This window comes from Galleria mellonella, unplaced genomic scaffold, assembly GCF_026898425.1.
Source record: "Galleria mellonella isolate WM207_F2 unplaced genomic scaffold, CSIRO_AGI_GalMel_v1 utg65, whole genome shotgun sequence".
Lineage (NCBI taxonomy): Eukaryota > Metazoa > Arthropoda > Insecta > Lepidoptera > Pyralidae > Galleria > Galleria mellonella.
Genome location: NW_026442138.1, coordinates 7198065 through 7209844, shown reverse-complemented (window position 1 = coordinate 7209844; position 11780 = coordinate 7198065). Strand labels below are relative to the sequence as shown.

General features: G+C 30.3%; 1 protein-coding gene across 7 annotated transcripts; it reads left to right on the top strand.

The window, feature by feature from the left end:
- The first annotated feature begins 276 nt into the window (after window positions 1–276).
- On the top strand, window positions 277–11426 carry LOC113519749 (senecionine N-oxygenase-like). Of its 7 annotated transcripts, XM_026904934.3 has the most exons (9): window positions 4983–5116; window positions 5307–5439; window positions 5848–6050; window positions 6810–6948; window positions 7420–7591; window positions 8046–8321; window positions 8853–9016; window positions 9455–9598; window positions 10249–11426. In XM_026904934.3, the coding sequence occupies exons 3-9, from the start codon at window positions 6034–6036 to the stop codon at window positions 10420–10422; spliced, it is 1086 nt and encodes a 361-aa protein (XP_026760735.2). In that variant the 5' UTR covers window positions 4983–5116; window positions 5307–5439; window positions 5848–6033; the 3' UTR covers window positions 10423–11426. The 7 variants fall into 7 exon arrangements, with proteins under 7 accessions (XP_052756558.1, XP_026760733.2, XP_026760734.2 ...); XM_052900598.1 differs by lacking the exons at window positions 4983–5116; window positions 5307–5439 and adding an exon at window positions 277–408; XM_026904932.3 differs by lacking the exons at window positions 4983–5116; window positions 5307–5439 and adding an exon at window positions 3808–4093.
- The last annotated feature ends 354 nt before the right edge of the window (window positions 11427–11780 follow it).

Below are 11780 nucleotides of genomic sequence, written 5' to 3'. Positions count from 1 at the left end.
AACAAAACCATAAATACTATAGATAGTACATGATCATTATTTGAATTTAAAATCAATATCTAATGAACAATGTCTATACGTCCCTACCTCTACGTAGAAACTATAATAGATATCAGTTTTCAGTTTCCTTGTTAAAGGTGTATGAACATTCAATTACACACACCAATGGTCAAGTATTTATCAATTAATATGAAATTTAATACAGCAAGCATCCCTTTGTCGTGTTAGTGTGGAATCTGCTCGCATTCCATATAATCAGTGACAATTTGCACAGCTCTCTGGTGTGTTGAACGCACGTGCAAATGACGTCAGTGATATTTCTGATATTTCATTTCAATAATATAATAGACACATATAATACAAATACAAGATAATATACATAACAAAAATAGATATTATATATTATTGGTAAGTAGAATTACAATATTCTTTACTTTATTCTATTTTAAATAGTCTAGAGTTTCTTATTGACATCAAACAAGTTTTATATCATAACGAATTCGCCAGAACTTAACTACATCACCAGAATGAGATGGGAGAGATGTTTTTTATAACACGGGGGCAAATAAACATGCAGCTTACCTGATGGTAAGTGACTACCGCCGCCCATGAGCACCCACAACACCAGAAGTATTGCAGATGTGCCATCAGCCTATTAAAAAGGAATATGCTATAAGATTGTTAGTAATGAGCTCTAACAGCTCCATTGCTAGCAATATACCCTATCAATTCGACCGCCACGTAGTTCCTCGATCTTGGAAAATCATCATCAGAAGCCATCTTGGTTAATTATCATCGAATCCGTCACGATATTTTCTTTCACTGGTGCCCCACCAGCCTGGTGGGGTACAAGTACAAGCAAAATGTTATCAGTCACGTTAGTGTTTAGTCATTCTTAATTTTAACGAAGTTATTTATAATATGTTGTTCATTGAAACATAAAATTATCTTCTCTTATCAAATATAGAGTAAATATATGCATATGCATACCTAGCAACGATTATATACACTAAACAATACATAATAATTTAACCATATCGAATTAATGACTTAATTTCAAATAAGTTATTAAAAATAAGTATACTGAATAAAAAAACTTCGACTAGATTGAAATTTCAAGTTCATTGAGCGAATGGGCGTAGATTCACGTGACCCCTACATCGTCTGGCTAATCTAGGGAGGGTTGGACTTATGTACAGTATGAATATTTTAGATTAAATATGAACTATATGTAAAAAAAATTATATTTTCGTTATAAATTTCACATTTCTAGATTTGAATAATAATAGATAAAAAGAATTTTCGACGAAAAGCCAAAAAATTGAAATTGACAGAATCTACTATAATTAGCTAGTATATCTACAGTTGAAGCAAATAAACAAAATTTTAATAGGTATATATGTAAGTATTATTTTTACGACATCGTAATTAATCCCTAGTAAATTCATGATGGACCAACCTACCTAATTTCAGCTTTGCCTATCATCTAATAAGAGTTATCATTACATTTTCACCCCTTTACAGAACAGGTAAGTAATAAAATAGGGCATAAAAGTTTCTTAAATCAAAAATCATTCTTAAATTCTTATTTATAATGTCGATTATCGTAACTTTTATGTTTGAGATATTTTATACATAAATTTATTTCTTTTTATTGATAATTATGCGAAAAATGAGTTACAGGTTTTAAAAAATCATTTTTTACTGTTAAAACAAAGAACCCAGTGGTATTTTCTTTATAAGTTTTCAAACCCAATTGTAAACAGAAAAAATATAGTAAAATTATGATAGTAGTAATGATGTAATAAAATATACTTATCTAAAAGAATATCAATGAAATTAGGTCTCCACAAAAATACTTTTTCATGGTCAATTTAAAATATAATACAGTTGACAGGGACGAGTGGCCCTTCTGAATCTAATTTGCGCCTGTGTACCCTTACTCGTATCTACCTATATTTATAAAATTTTATACGTTATACCTAAAACCACTTACTAAATAATTATTTAGGTACTAGGTATATTACAATTTTTACATAAATACAAAAATAAATATCGCTCTACAAATTTCTTAAATTGTTTGGTTTCTTATTCGAATTTCAAATTTCTTAAATTAAGTCTTATCGAAAACCTACAACACATTTAATGTTTACTTCTGTTACAATATACCTATGTATTTATTCACTTGGTCAATTATCATAGTTCAATTGACCCAATTATATAGTTACCTACCTAATATTTATGTAAGCAGTTAAGTACTCGTACTTATTAAAAATCTCGTATTTTTATTATAAATTGAAATAAAATATCTTAATATTTAGTATATTATTTAATTAAACTTGTATTTTAAATTGTAGTAGTAGCAAGGCAGATATCTAATAAATTATCTATGACATATCGATGCCAAAATAAAAAATGAGTATTAAATAGTTCTTTATACTGTATTTATGTACTATATCTACTAATGACCATGACCCATACACTCTTATATCATATTTAGTTCAATAAAAGCCATTTGTTTATATACGCACACATTAAAAAAAAAACTTATTAAGAACAGCTAAGTTTAAAAAGAAAAAAATGTTGTTCCGCTTATATTGAAAATTAATGTTCATTTGTTGGAAGAGTCAATTTATTTAATCGATAAACAGTATACATATGTAGCACTAGAAGTGTTATTGAAATATAGGACAGGCGTGGTCTTTTAACGCATTATAAAGATAAAACCAAGACAAAGAATCCAATTTTATGGTTATCGCTACCACAAATAAGCAAAGCAGAAGTATATGGAACAAATCTCCTGTATCAGTATAACATCATAAGTTTTAACCGTAAGTTTCTTTGATATAAGATTGAAGCTAGATATTTGAGACTAGCCGCGGTAGTGACAAATGATAGTCATGAAAAGATCCATGAAATTGGAGGTTTCCAGAGGTACTACTTGATTCAATATTTATTGGTAATTTATAGGTACTATATTTTATCCATAATCAATGGAAAAATTTATTGCATTATAGTATTTTTTCAAAGTCTTTACTATCATGAAGAACAAGGTATTGAACAAAATTAATTCAATATTCGCTCCTCTACCTGCTATTCCCGAGAATAGCACAAATAGGAGCGGATATCGAGTAATGGCCAGCGCAGTATATTCTACGATGTCTTTTGCATTCGACAATGTTTACACCCATATTGGTATCATGAAATTTCTCATGACTAAAGTAACTGTTCTTCTATGGCAAAAATTCTTATCTTTTTCTTAAATAATATAAGTCATCATCATATCAGCCTTTAACTGTCCAGTGCGGAACATAAACCTCTCCCTTGGGGGGTTTTGCCAGTAGTTGCCACACTTGACAAGCGAATTGACAATCGCAGTCAGGCTTTAGACATGTTTTAAGAGGGACGCTGCTGCCCATTCCTCGCCCTCACTTAGTCGGTTTGTACGACACCCACGGGAATGGAAGGGGTGGTCTATTCTATGCCGGGATTACACGGCCATATAATATAATTATTATCATTTCATTAACTTTTTGATTACCATTAAGACTTAATTACATATCGAAATTCACCAAAATAAAATACTATTGTTAAAAACACTACATATTTCAATTAAATATCTATATATTTATTTTGAAAGTATCTAGTGTTAAGCAAAAATATAAAAATATTTTTGCCTCGCATTAGGTACTTCTAGATTAATTTTATATTTGTGTAAAATCAAAACGTAGGTATATAAAAGAGACTTTATCGCAGGGTTGTCATCATTGTTGTGAATATTGATCTTGGAACTGAATATTAATTACAAATTATTCATAATTCGATATCAAAACTAATATTAATAAATGTAGTAACAGTATAATTACTACCAATACTTAAACACAATTTACAAATGGTTAAATATGATTGATATGTTAGGTATTTGACAGTTATAAGTAATATTATCGCGACTTTTTTTTATTTAACATGGTGTTATAATATATTAAGAACTTTATACATGTGAATTACAAATGATTACATTAAAAAAACTGTGAAAATGAATCGAAGTTTCTTCTTAATCTGTGCGTTTTACCAATTTAGTGTTATTTTAGCGGTAAGTGCATATTAAAACCTAAAATAGAATTAATATCTAGTTACTAACTCATATATTTACATGGTTGTTAATTAGACGTTTTTTTATCCCTAACCTTATTGATGTAAAAGATTTTCATCGTAACTCGTATTTATAGTTGAACTATACGTAAAATAATTACCTACTTCTTTCATATGTAGTGATACGTGAATATATATATATATATATATATATATATATATATATATATATATATATATATATATATATATATATATATATATATATATATATATATATATATATATATATATATATATATATATATATAAGCAACTAAATAAGTAACACGATTTTTATTTTTATATCATTAAATTTAAAAATTTTTATTACAAAAGAAAAAAAATATTAAAAACAAACGCATTTATCGCATTATATTTTACATTTTGATAAATTTATTGTGTTCATTTCCATATTTCTTATCAGTTTGCAATTACATAATAGGTATTGTTATAAGTGGCATATACAGTAATATAAATAAAAGATAGTTTAGAAGTACGTTCCAGTACAAAGAACAAAGCCTGACGATATGCACAGCAAAGTAGTAGTGTTGTGTGATGTTCGCTTTATTAATTTCACCTGCATAAGTAAACATTAATATAACTTAAATATTGCGGAAATGATAAAATTATACAGTGTACATATATTAATATCAAGTTCTCATAACAATGGTAAGTATACGATCATTCGTATCCATAGATCTAGTTTTTTATTTTATAGATAAAGATTCACGAAATTACAATAATGTCAAGTTTATGTATTGTACTTTTGCCTGTGCTGTTAACAATAAACTACTTAATATGAAAAGTCCTCTTGACATTGACATATCATTAACAATGACATTTTTATGACATTCCTTTTTTACTGACTGATATTTAATTTGTTATTTTTAATTTTTATTTATTTTAATTATTTTGAAACATTTTATTATTATTGTTAGTTAGCAAATTACGAAGTAAATGGGGTTGTGCAGTGCTGTTGAATGTAATAATCTGAGAGCATATTGTTTTCCAAAAATATCCAAGTTTGAAAATTGCAATGAAACAAAATAATTTTCGTTCCTTAAAATAAATTATCTGCACTTTCAGATAATTGTTATACCTAACCTAAGAACATACCTAACAAAGAAATCTACGATTCAAATTAGCTACTTTCTATACTTGTAATTTTACAGCTTGCAATGGTTATATTCTCACACTACATCTCTTACGGAGTAAACATAAAGAACGAAGTTACAAAAACCAATATTATGATAAATAATTATCAATAATAAATTCATAACGAGCCACTATAGTTAAGTTTAGCATGTATGTAAATCAATTAATAGTAGTACCACATTCAAGCATTGTAACACAGCCCTAAGGTTCACTGGGAGAGAATGCTTAAAGCCTTAAGTCTGCCTTGTACACATATCCTGTACTAAAGAATAAATAAATAATTAAATTATCCTACTACTAAGCCTATTATACTGCAGAATGTATTATACAGAACTATTATTATGCTGGTCAGTAACTTTGTAAAAAGTTGCATTTTGGCTGGTATATTTAGTAACTACTAATAATTCTATAATTTCATATAATTAATCGTTAATTTTTTTTTTATTTTATAATGTATAATTGCTTATTTCTACACTTATATTTTATACATTGAGAACTATTTAAAATATAAGAACTAAATATAAAGGTATGAACAACACAATAACTTTTTTGTTATAGATAAACAATCAGAATCAACGTGTATGTGTCATTGGTGCTGGTGTAGCAGGACTGTCTACAGGGAGATACCTTAAAGAAGAAGGCATTCCATTCACTATTCTGGAAGCTACCAAATATGTTGGTGGAACTTGGAGGTATGATTCCAGAGTTGGCACAGATGAAAATGGCCTACCAATTCACACCAGCATGTACAAACATTTACGGTAATTATACTCTATAAATATATATTTATATAGCTAATCTAATATTTATATAACATAGCAACAAATGTCTTGTCATCACACTTTTTTATCTTTAGAATCTCATAGGTGACAACTAGAGAAATGTAGCACATATTTTCCTATATGGAAGAGGAAACTTCAAAATAAAATTATTTTAATCCACCTTATTAACCTGTAATTGGGTGGTGTATTAGACTAATATCCTCCCTTTAATGGGAGACAGGCATACTCTATGTTAAAATGATAATATGTAGTGATAATGATGTGTTGTTGTGATGATGACATAACAATATTTAAAATATTAAAGCTCTGGTGTATTTTCATAAATAGGAATAATAAGTTTTGAAACTGTGTTGCATACAGTCATTGCAACTAAATATATAAGTAAGCAAATGACAGAGTCACTAGGTTGAATACTTGCTTGTTTGCCATTCTAAGTTGTATAAAAAAACTCACAGAAGTCACTAAGCTATTTTTAATAAAGTAAATGTGTATCAATAAGTTATTGATAAATTAATTTTCCTTACTGAAAATTTAACACATTGACTATTTTTCATTATTTATATCATGTCAGATTTGGTTATCCATTTATATTATATACTTGAAAAATTACCCTGTATCATTTCAGTGCATTTAAATGAGCTAGTCACAATATAACATATAGAAATTATAAATTAATAAAGTTATTATGTATAAAATATTTGTCATGTAATAAATGAAATGTGTTTGATTATTTTTCAGGACAAATTTACCAAAACCTACAATGGAGTTACGAGGTTTTCCTATACCACGAAAAGTCCAGTCTTTTCCCAGTTGGCAAGTGTATTATGATTATATTAAAGATTATGCTGAACATTTTGATTTATTGAAGCATATAAAGGTAGTCTCATAGTAATGAAAGTAATTTCTATTAATCCAATATGATACTTACCACTTTGCCATGTTGCTGATAATAGCCATTCTGATAAAATATATGATTTTGTTCAAAAATTATGTTTAAGTTTTTATGCAAATATGATAATTTTATTGTTTAAAATTTAGAAAAAGTAATTTTCTATCTGACAAATGCATTCTTGCACTGTCACATGTATATTTTAGCATGTGTTTTTAAGTTATATATTATGACACAATAAAAAAGAAGTACACTGGAGATTATATCTCATCCTTGCAAGTCTATTTAAACAGACAAATTTTTTTTTTGTGTATATATATCACTAAAAGGCATCCGAAGTATATTGTAGATGCCTATTGTTTCATACTATTTATTCAAAGATATGATATAACTTCTTTCCATTAACACTTGATATAAATACTCTACAATATTTTTTTTTTTAATAATTACCTTTTTTAGTTTCTACACAATGTGATATCTGTAAAAAGGATAAATAATATATGGAAAGTAAAACACAAGCATGTGATCAGCGAAGAAGAGTTTGAAGAAGAGTATGACTTTGTAGTTGTTGGAACTGGCCATCATAGCAAGCCTAACATGCCAAATATACCTGGCGAAAAACTTTTCAAAGGTAATTCTTTTTACAAAAATAAAAATATTGTTCATCCATTCAATAAATATTAACATACACAGAAATTAAAAGTGGATTGTGAAAAAAAGAGTCATCTGAAAATATAAATTCAATACAATATAGTCAGGTTACAAGGAAAACGTCCCTGCTGTGGTTTTCCCAAGAGACTATAGCATGGAGTTCTTTAAAAGGGGGGTAAAGAGGTTTTTTTCAGAATCGGCAACGCGTGCGTAATACCTCTGGTATAGCAGGCGTTCATAGGCTACGGTAACCACTTACCATCAGGTGGGCCGTATGCTTGTTTGCCACCTCAATTGTATAAAAAAAATTTTGCTTTTACACTTTTATATTTATGATATTTTTTTTATGCAACAAAGGTGGCAAATAAACATACGGTACACTCAGTACACTAGTTTTTCTTTTATATACTTACATACACATATTTACATTTTAGGCACAATAATCCACAGTCACGACTACAGGGTACCAGATGGATATAAAAATCGACGAGTCCTCGTCATAGGCTCTGGGCCCTCTGGGATGGATATAGGCCTGGAAGTATGCGACGTCAGCAAACGGCTATTGCATAGTCACCATTCAGTTGTAAACTTTAGGACACCATTTCCTACTCAATATGTAAGAAAACCAGATGTGAAAGAATTCAATGAAACTGGAGCCTTCTTCGTTGATGGCACTTTTGAGGAGTTCGATGATGTTATTTATTGTACTGGTAAGCTTGTGTAACTATTATACATATTATTTTCTGATCATCTTTCCAATTCATTTTTAACCAATTTTTAAGCATTTGTTGATATTCATTCAAGATGAAATTTTGTATTATATGTATATATTGCAATGTTACGGTGAGGATGAGTTGGTTTGAAGCCTTAGCTAAAACAGTAATCTGTAAAACAATTTATAAAACCTCTGAAAATTTTTGAAACTTTAAACCATTTTATCATCACTAAATACAAGGATGTCCGTGTGGTCCCGTTCACTTAGACACACATAGAATAGGCCACTCCTTTCTTTTTCGTGGGCGTCATAAGAGGCGACTAAGTGAGGGCGAGGATGGGCAGCAGTTTCCCTCTTAAAACATCTCTAAAGCCTAAGCGCACAAAGTAAAGCAACTACTAGCAACTGCCCCAAAGGGGGAGGCTTATGTTCAGCAGTGGACCATTAAGGGATGATGATTATAATAATGATAATGAAAGGAGAAGATAGAAATATCCGCCATGCTGTACTCAGTATTTGTTTACAGGATATGAATACGACTACCCATTTTTAGACAAGTCATGTGGATTAGAGATGGCAAAGCAGAGTGTGGCACCGCTATATAAGTACATGGTGAATATAAATCAACCCACAATGGTGATTATGGGACTGGTCGTACGAGCTTGTCTTGTTGTTGCATTGGATGCTCAAGTAAGTTAAAAAAAAGTTAAAAACGCTTAAGATTTGATTAAAAAAAATCTATTAATTTTCGTGTCTTAATGCGATGCGGTTACAGGTAAATTGTACCCGATTTTTATTATTGCCATTTTTTGATATAGAAAACCCGAAAGTTTTTGACTAAAATAAACTTTATTTTTAAAACATATGTTTATTTTTTATATATGTTACGTTCGATGACCAAAAACACAAAAAGTTGTGGTCACTGTAAAACCACAAATTCATGCCAACTTCTTGTTATGGCTGTTATGGAAATAGTCAGTCGTGGCCGTTTTTATAAGAACCATAACACGAATCTGTTCACCCATTTTAACTTTAAAGTTTAAGCATAATTAACTAACCAACTTCTAAACATCTTTACGAATAGTTAGATAAGTGTACACATAAAATAATTTAAATTGTTATTCCCAGGCAAGGTATGCTACTGCGCTCATTAAAGGAAATTTTACCCTTCCTTCACATGAAGATATGACGCTAGATTGGCAGCAGCGCTTAAATGCTCTACTATCACAAGGGAAACCGCTCTCACACATACATTTCTTGGGTGAGAAAGAGGTATGTGTGCACACTTTAAAACTTAAAGAACCAATCCACTTATATTATGATTTTATAAAAAATACTTATTAAAAAATATCAGTTAAAATGCGTCTCAATATTTCATTAAGAATTATAATTGTGGATATTTTTCCAAAGAAAGACTTTATACATACAAAAGTTATCTTTAAGGGTACTGACCTCCCATTTGTATCGGCTGTGAAGCAGCTGCACTTTCAATACTGTAGTTAGGTTCAAAATATAAATTATAACAGTGAAATTACAGGATATAAAGGCATAATACTTTACTCCTGGGGGAAGGGGGGAGAGGATTGATAACAATGGTATGTCGATCTCCATGTGGTCCTCCCTGGAAACCATCATGCTGAAATCCAGCTGTATTTATCACTATGGGCTAACTAACTTGCCTTACTGGTCCCCCCCCCCAGCGTATAGCATTAGCACAAGCGAATTTACCATTCCATTATCATCCATTAAAAAAAATTACATTACTCTTCAGGAACGGCAACATACGAGCAATAGGTACCACTGTATTATGTGGTGTCCAAGGGACTGTTTATGTCTAGGTGATGATTACCACTTTCCATTAGGTGAGCCGTCAACTTGCTTATATATTCTAAGCTTCATAAAAATATACTTTTCATTTGCAGGATGATTATTATGCCGAGTTAACAAAAGAATCCGGCATAGAGAGAGTACCACCAGTTATGTTCAAAATACGCACGTGCGACACTGAAGCTAAGCTAGAAAATCTCTATACATACAGAAATTACACGTACCGTGTTCTAGACAATGAAACATTCGTCAGAACTGTAGAGGAGTAGACGTGAATACTGAGTATTTGTATGTTGTAATTATTATTTATAATAAATAAAAACACTACTATTTTTATTATTACTCTCGATCGACTCAGCGATCCACTCTCGTCGTAACTGTTTTCATCAGTGCTATAACAAATGTTTAGGAAATTGGAATGGAATCATTTGGGACTAAACATAAACGAAGCGTGACTAATATAAGATTTGCTGATAACCTAATTATAATGGAGGAAAATCCAAAAGTTTTGGAATCCATGGTACAAACTCTAACTAATGACTAATTTCACAGCAGTAGACATAAAAATAGATGGAATAAAACTGGAATGTGTAATGGAGTATGTATATCTAGGCCAAGTCAAAGAAATAGACAAAAGAATTGCTACTGGATGGAAAAAATTTTGGGCTTAAAGAGTAATTATGAAAAGCAAGGAACTAGGTATTAATAGTTTTTTTTTTCTTAAGATTAAGAAAAAAAACTGTTGGTACCTATATTCTCCCCTGCCTCATATATTATTATATTAATGTGACAACATATACATGCGGTCCCGAAATCTAGACGCTGACTAAAAGTTACAGGGACAAAGTTACAAATCGCAAAAAAGTCATGGACAAGAGCAGAGGATTAAAGTTAAAAAACAAAGTCAAACATTAGACTTAAAACAAAAAATTAAAGATATCCTTTTACGTGTAGACTATCTCAAATGGAGATGGACTAGGTATATGCTCCGTAAATATGAAAATTGGAGTAAACAAGTATGAATCTGGTATGAAGGTTGAGAAATAGTTTGAAGAGCCGAGGTCGTAAAGTGCGAAGATGGGAAGACGACTGTAAAGTGACCCTAGGCCCCCTTTGGCTACGAGTGGTAGCTGATAGAAATCAGTGGAAAGCTTTGGATAAGGCCTATATCGTATGACATACCGAACGTCGGTACATATTGTAAATAGTTTAACATTATACTTTAAGATAAAATGTATAAATTAGTTTGGAAATAAAGGTTTTATTAATATTACTAAGTTAATTATTTCTCAACAAACACCCCTGTGAAGTTTTTTTTTTTTTATACAACTTAGAATGGCAAACAAGCTGACGGCCCACCTGATGGAAAGTGGTAACCGTCGCCTATAAACATGAGCAGCACCATGAACATAACAGAGTATACTGTTTCGCCCATGATACCCCCATGCGTTGCCATTCCTGAGGACTCAGTAAATTCACGCCTGTCTGTCTACTGTCACGAAGTCTGTTTACTGCCGTTTCTGTGGAAGTTTTGGGAAATTCTGTATGCAAGAAAATAACAAGAAATTTAGAATATTTTTTTTTTATATTCCCGACAGCTTAGGTTGTGCGTTAATAGATTAATTGA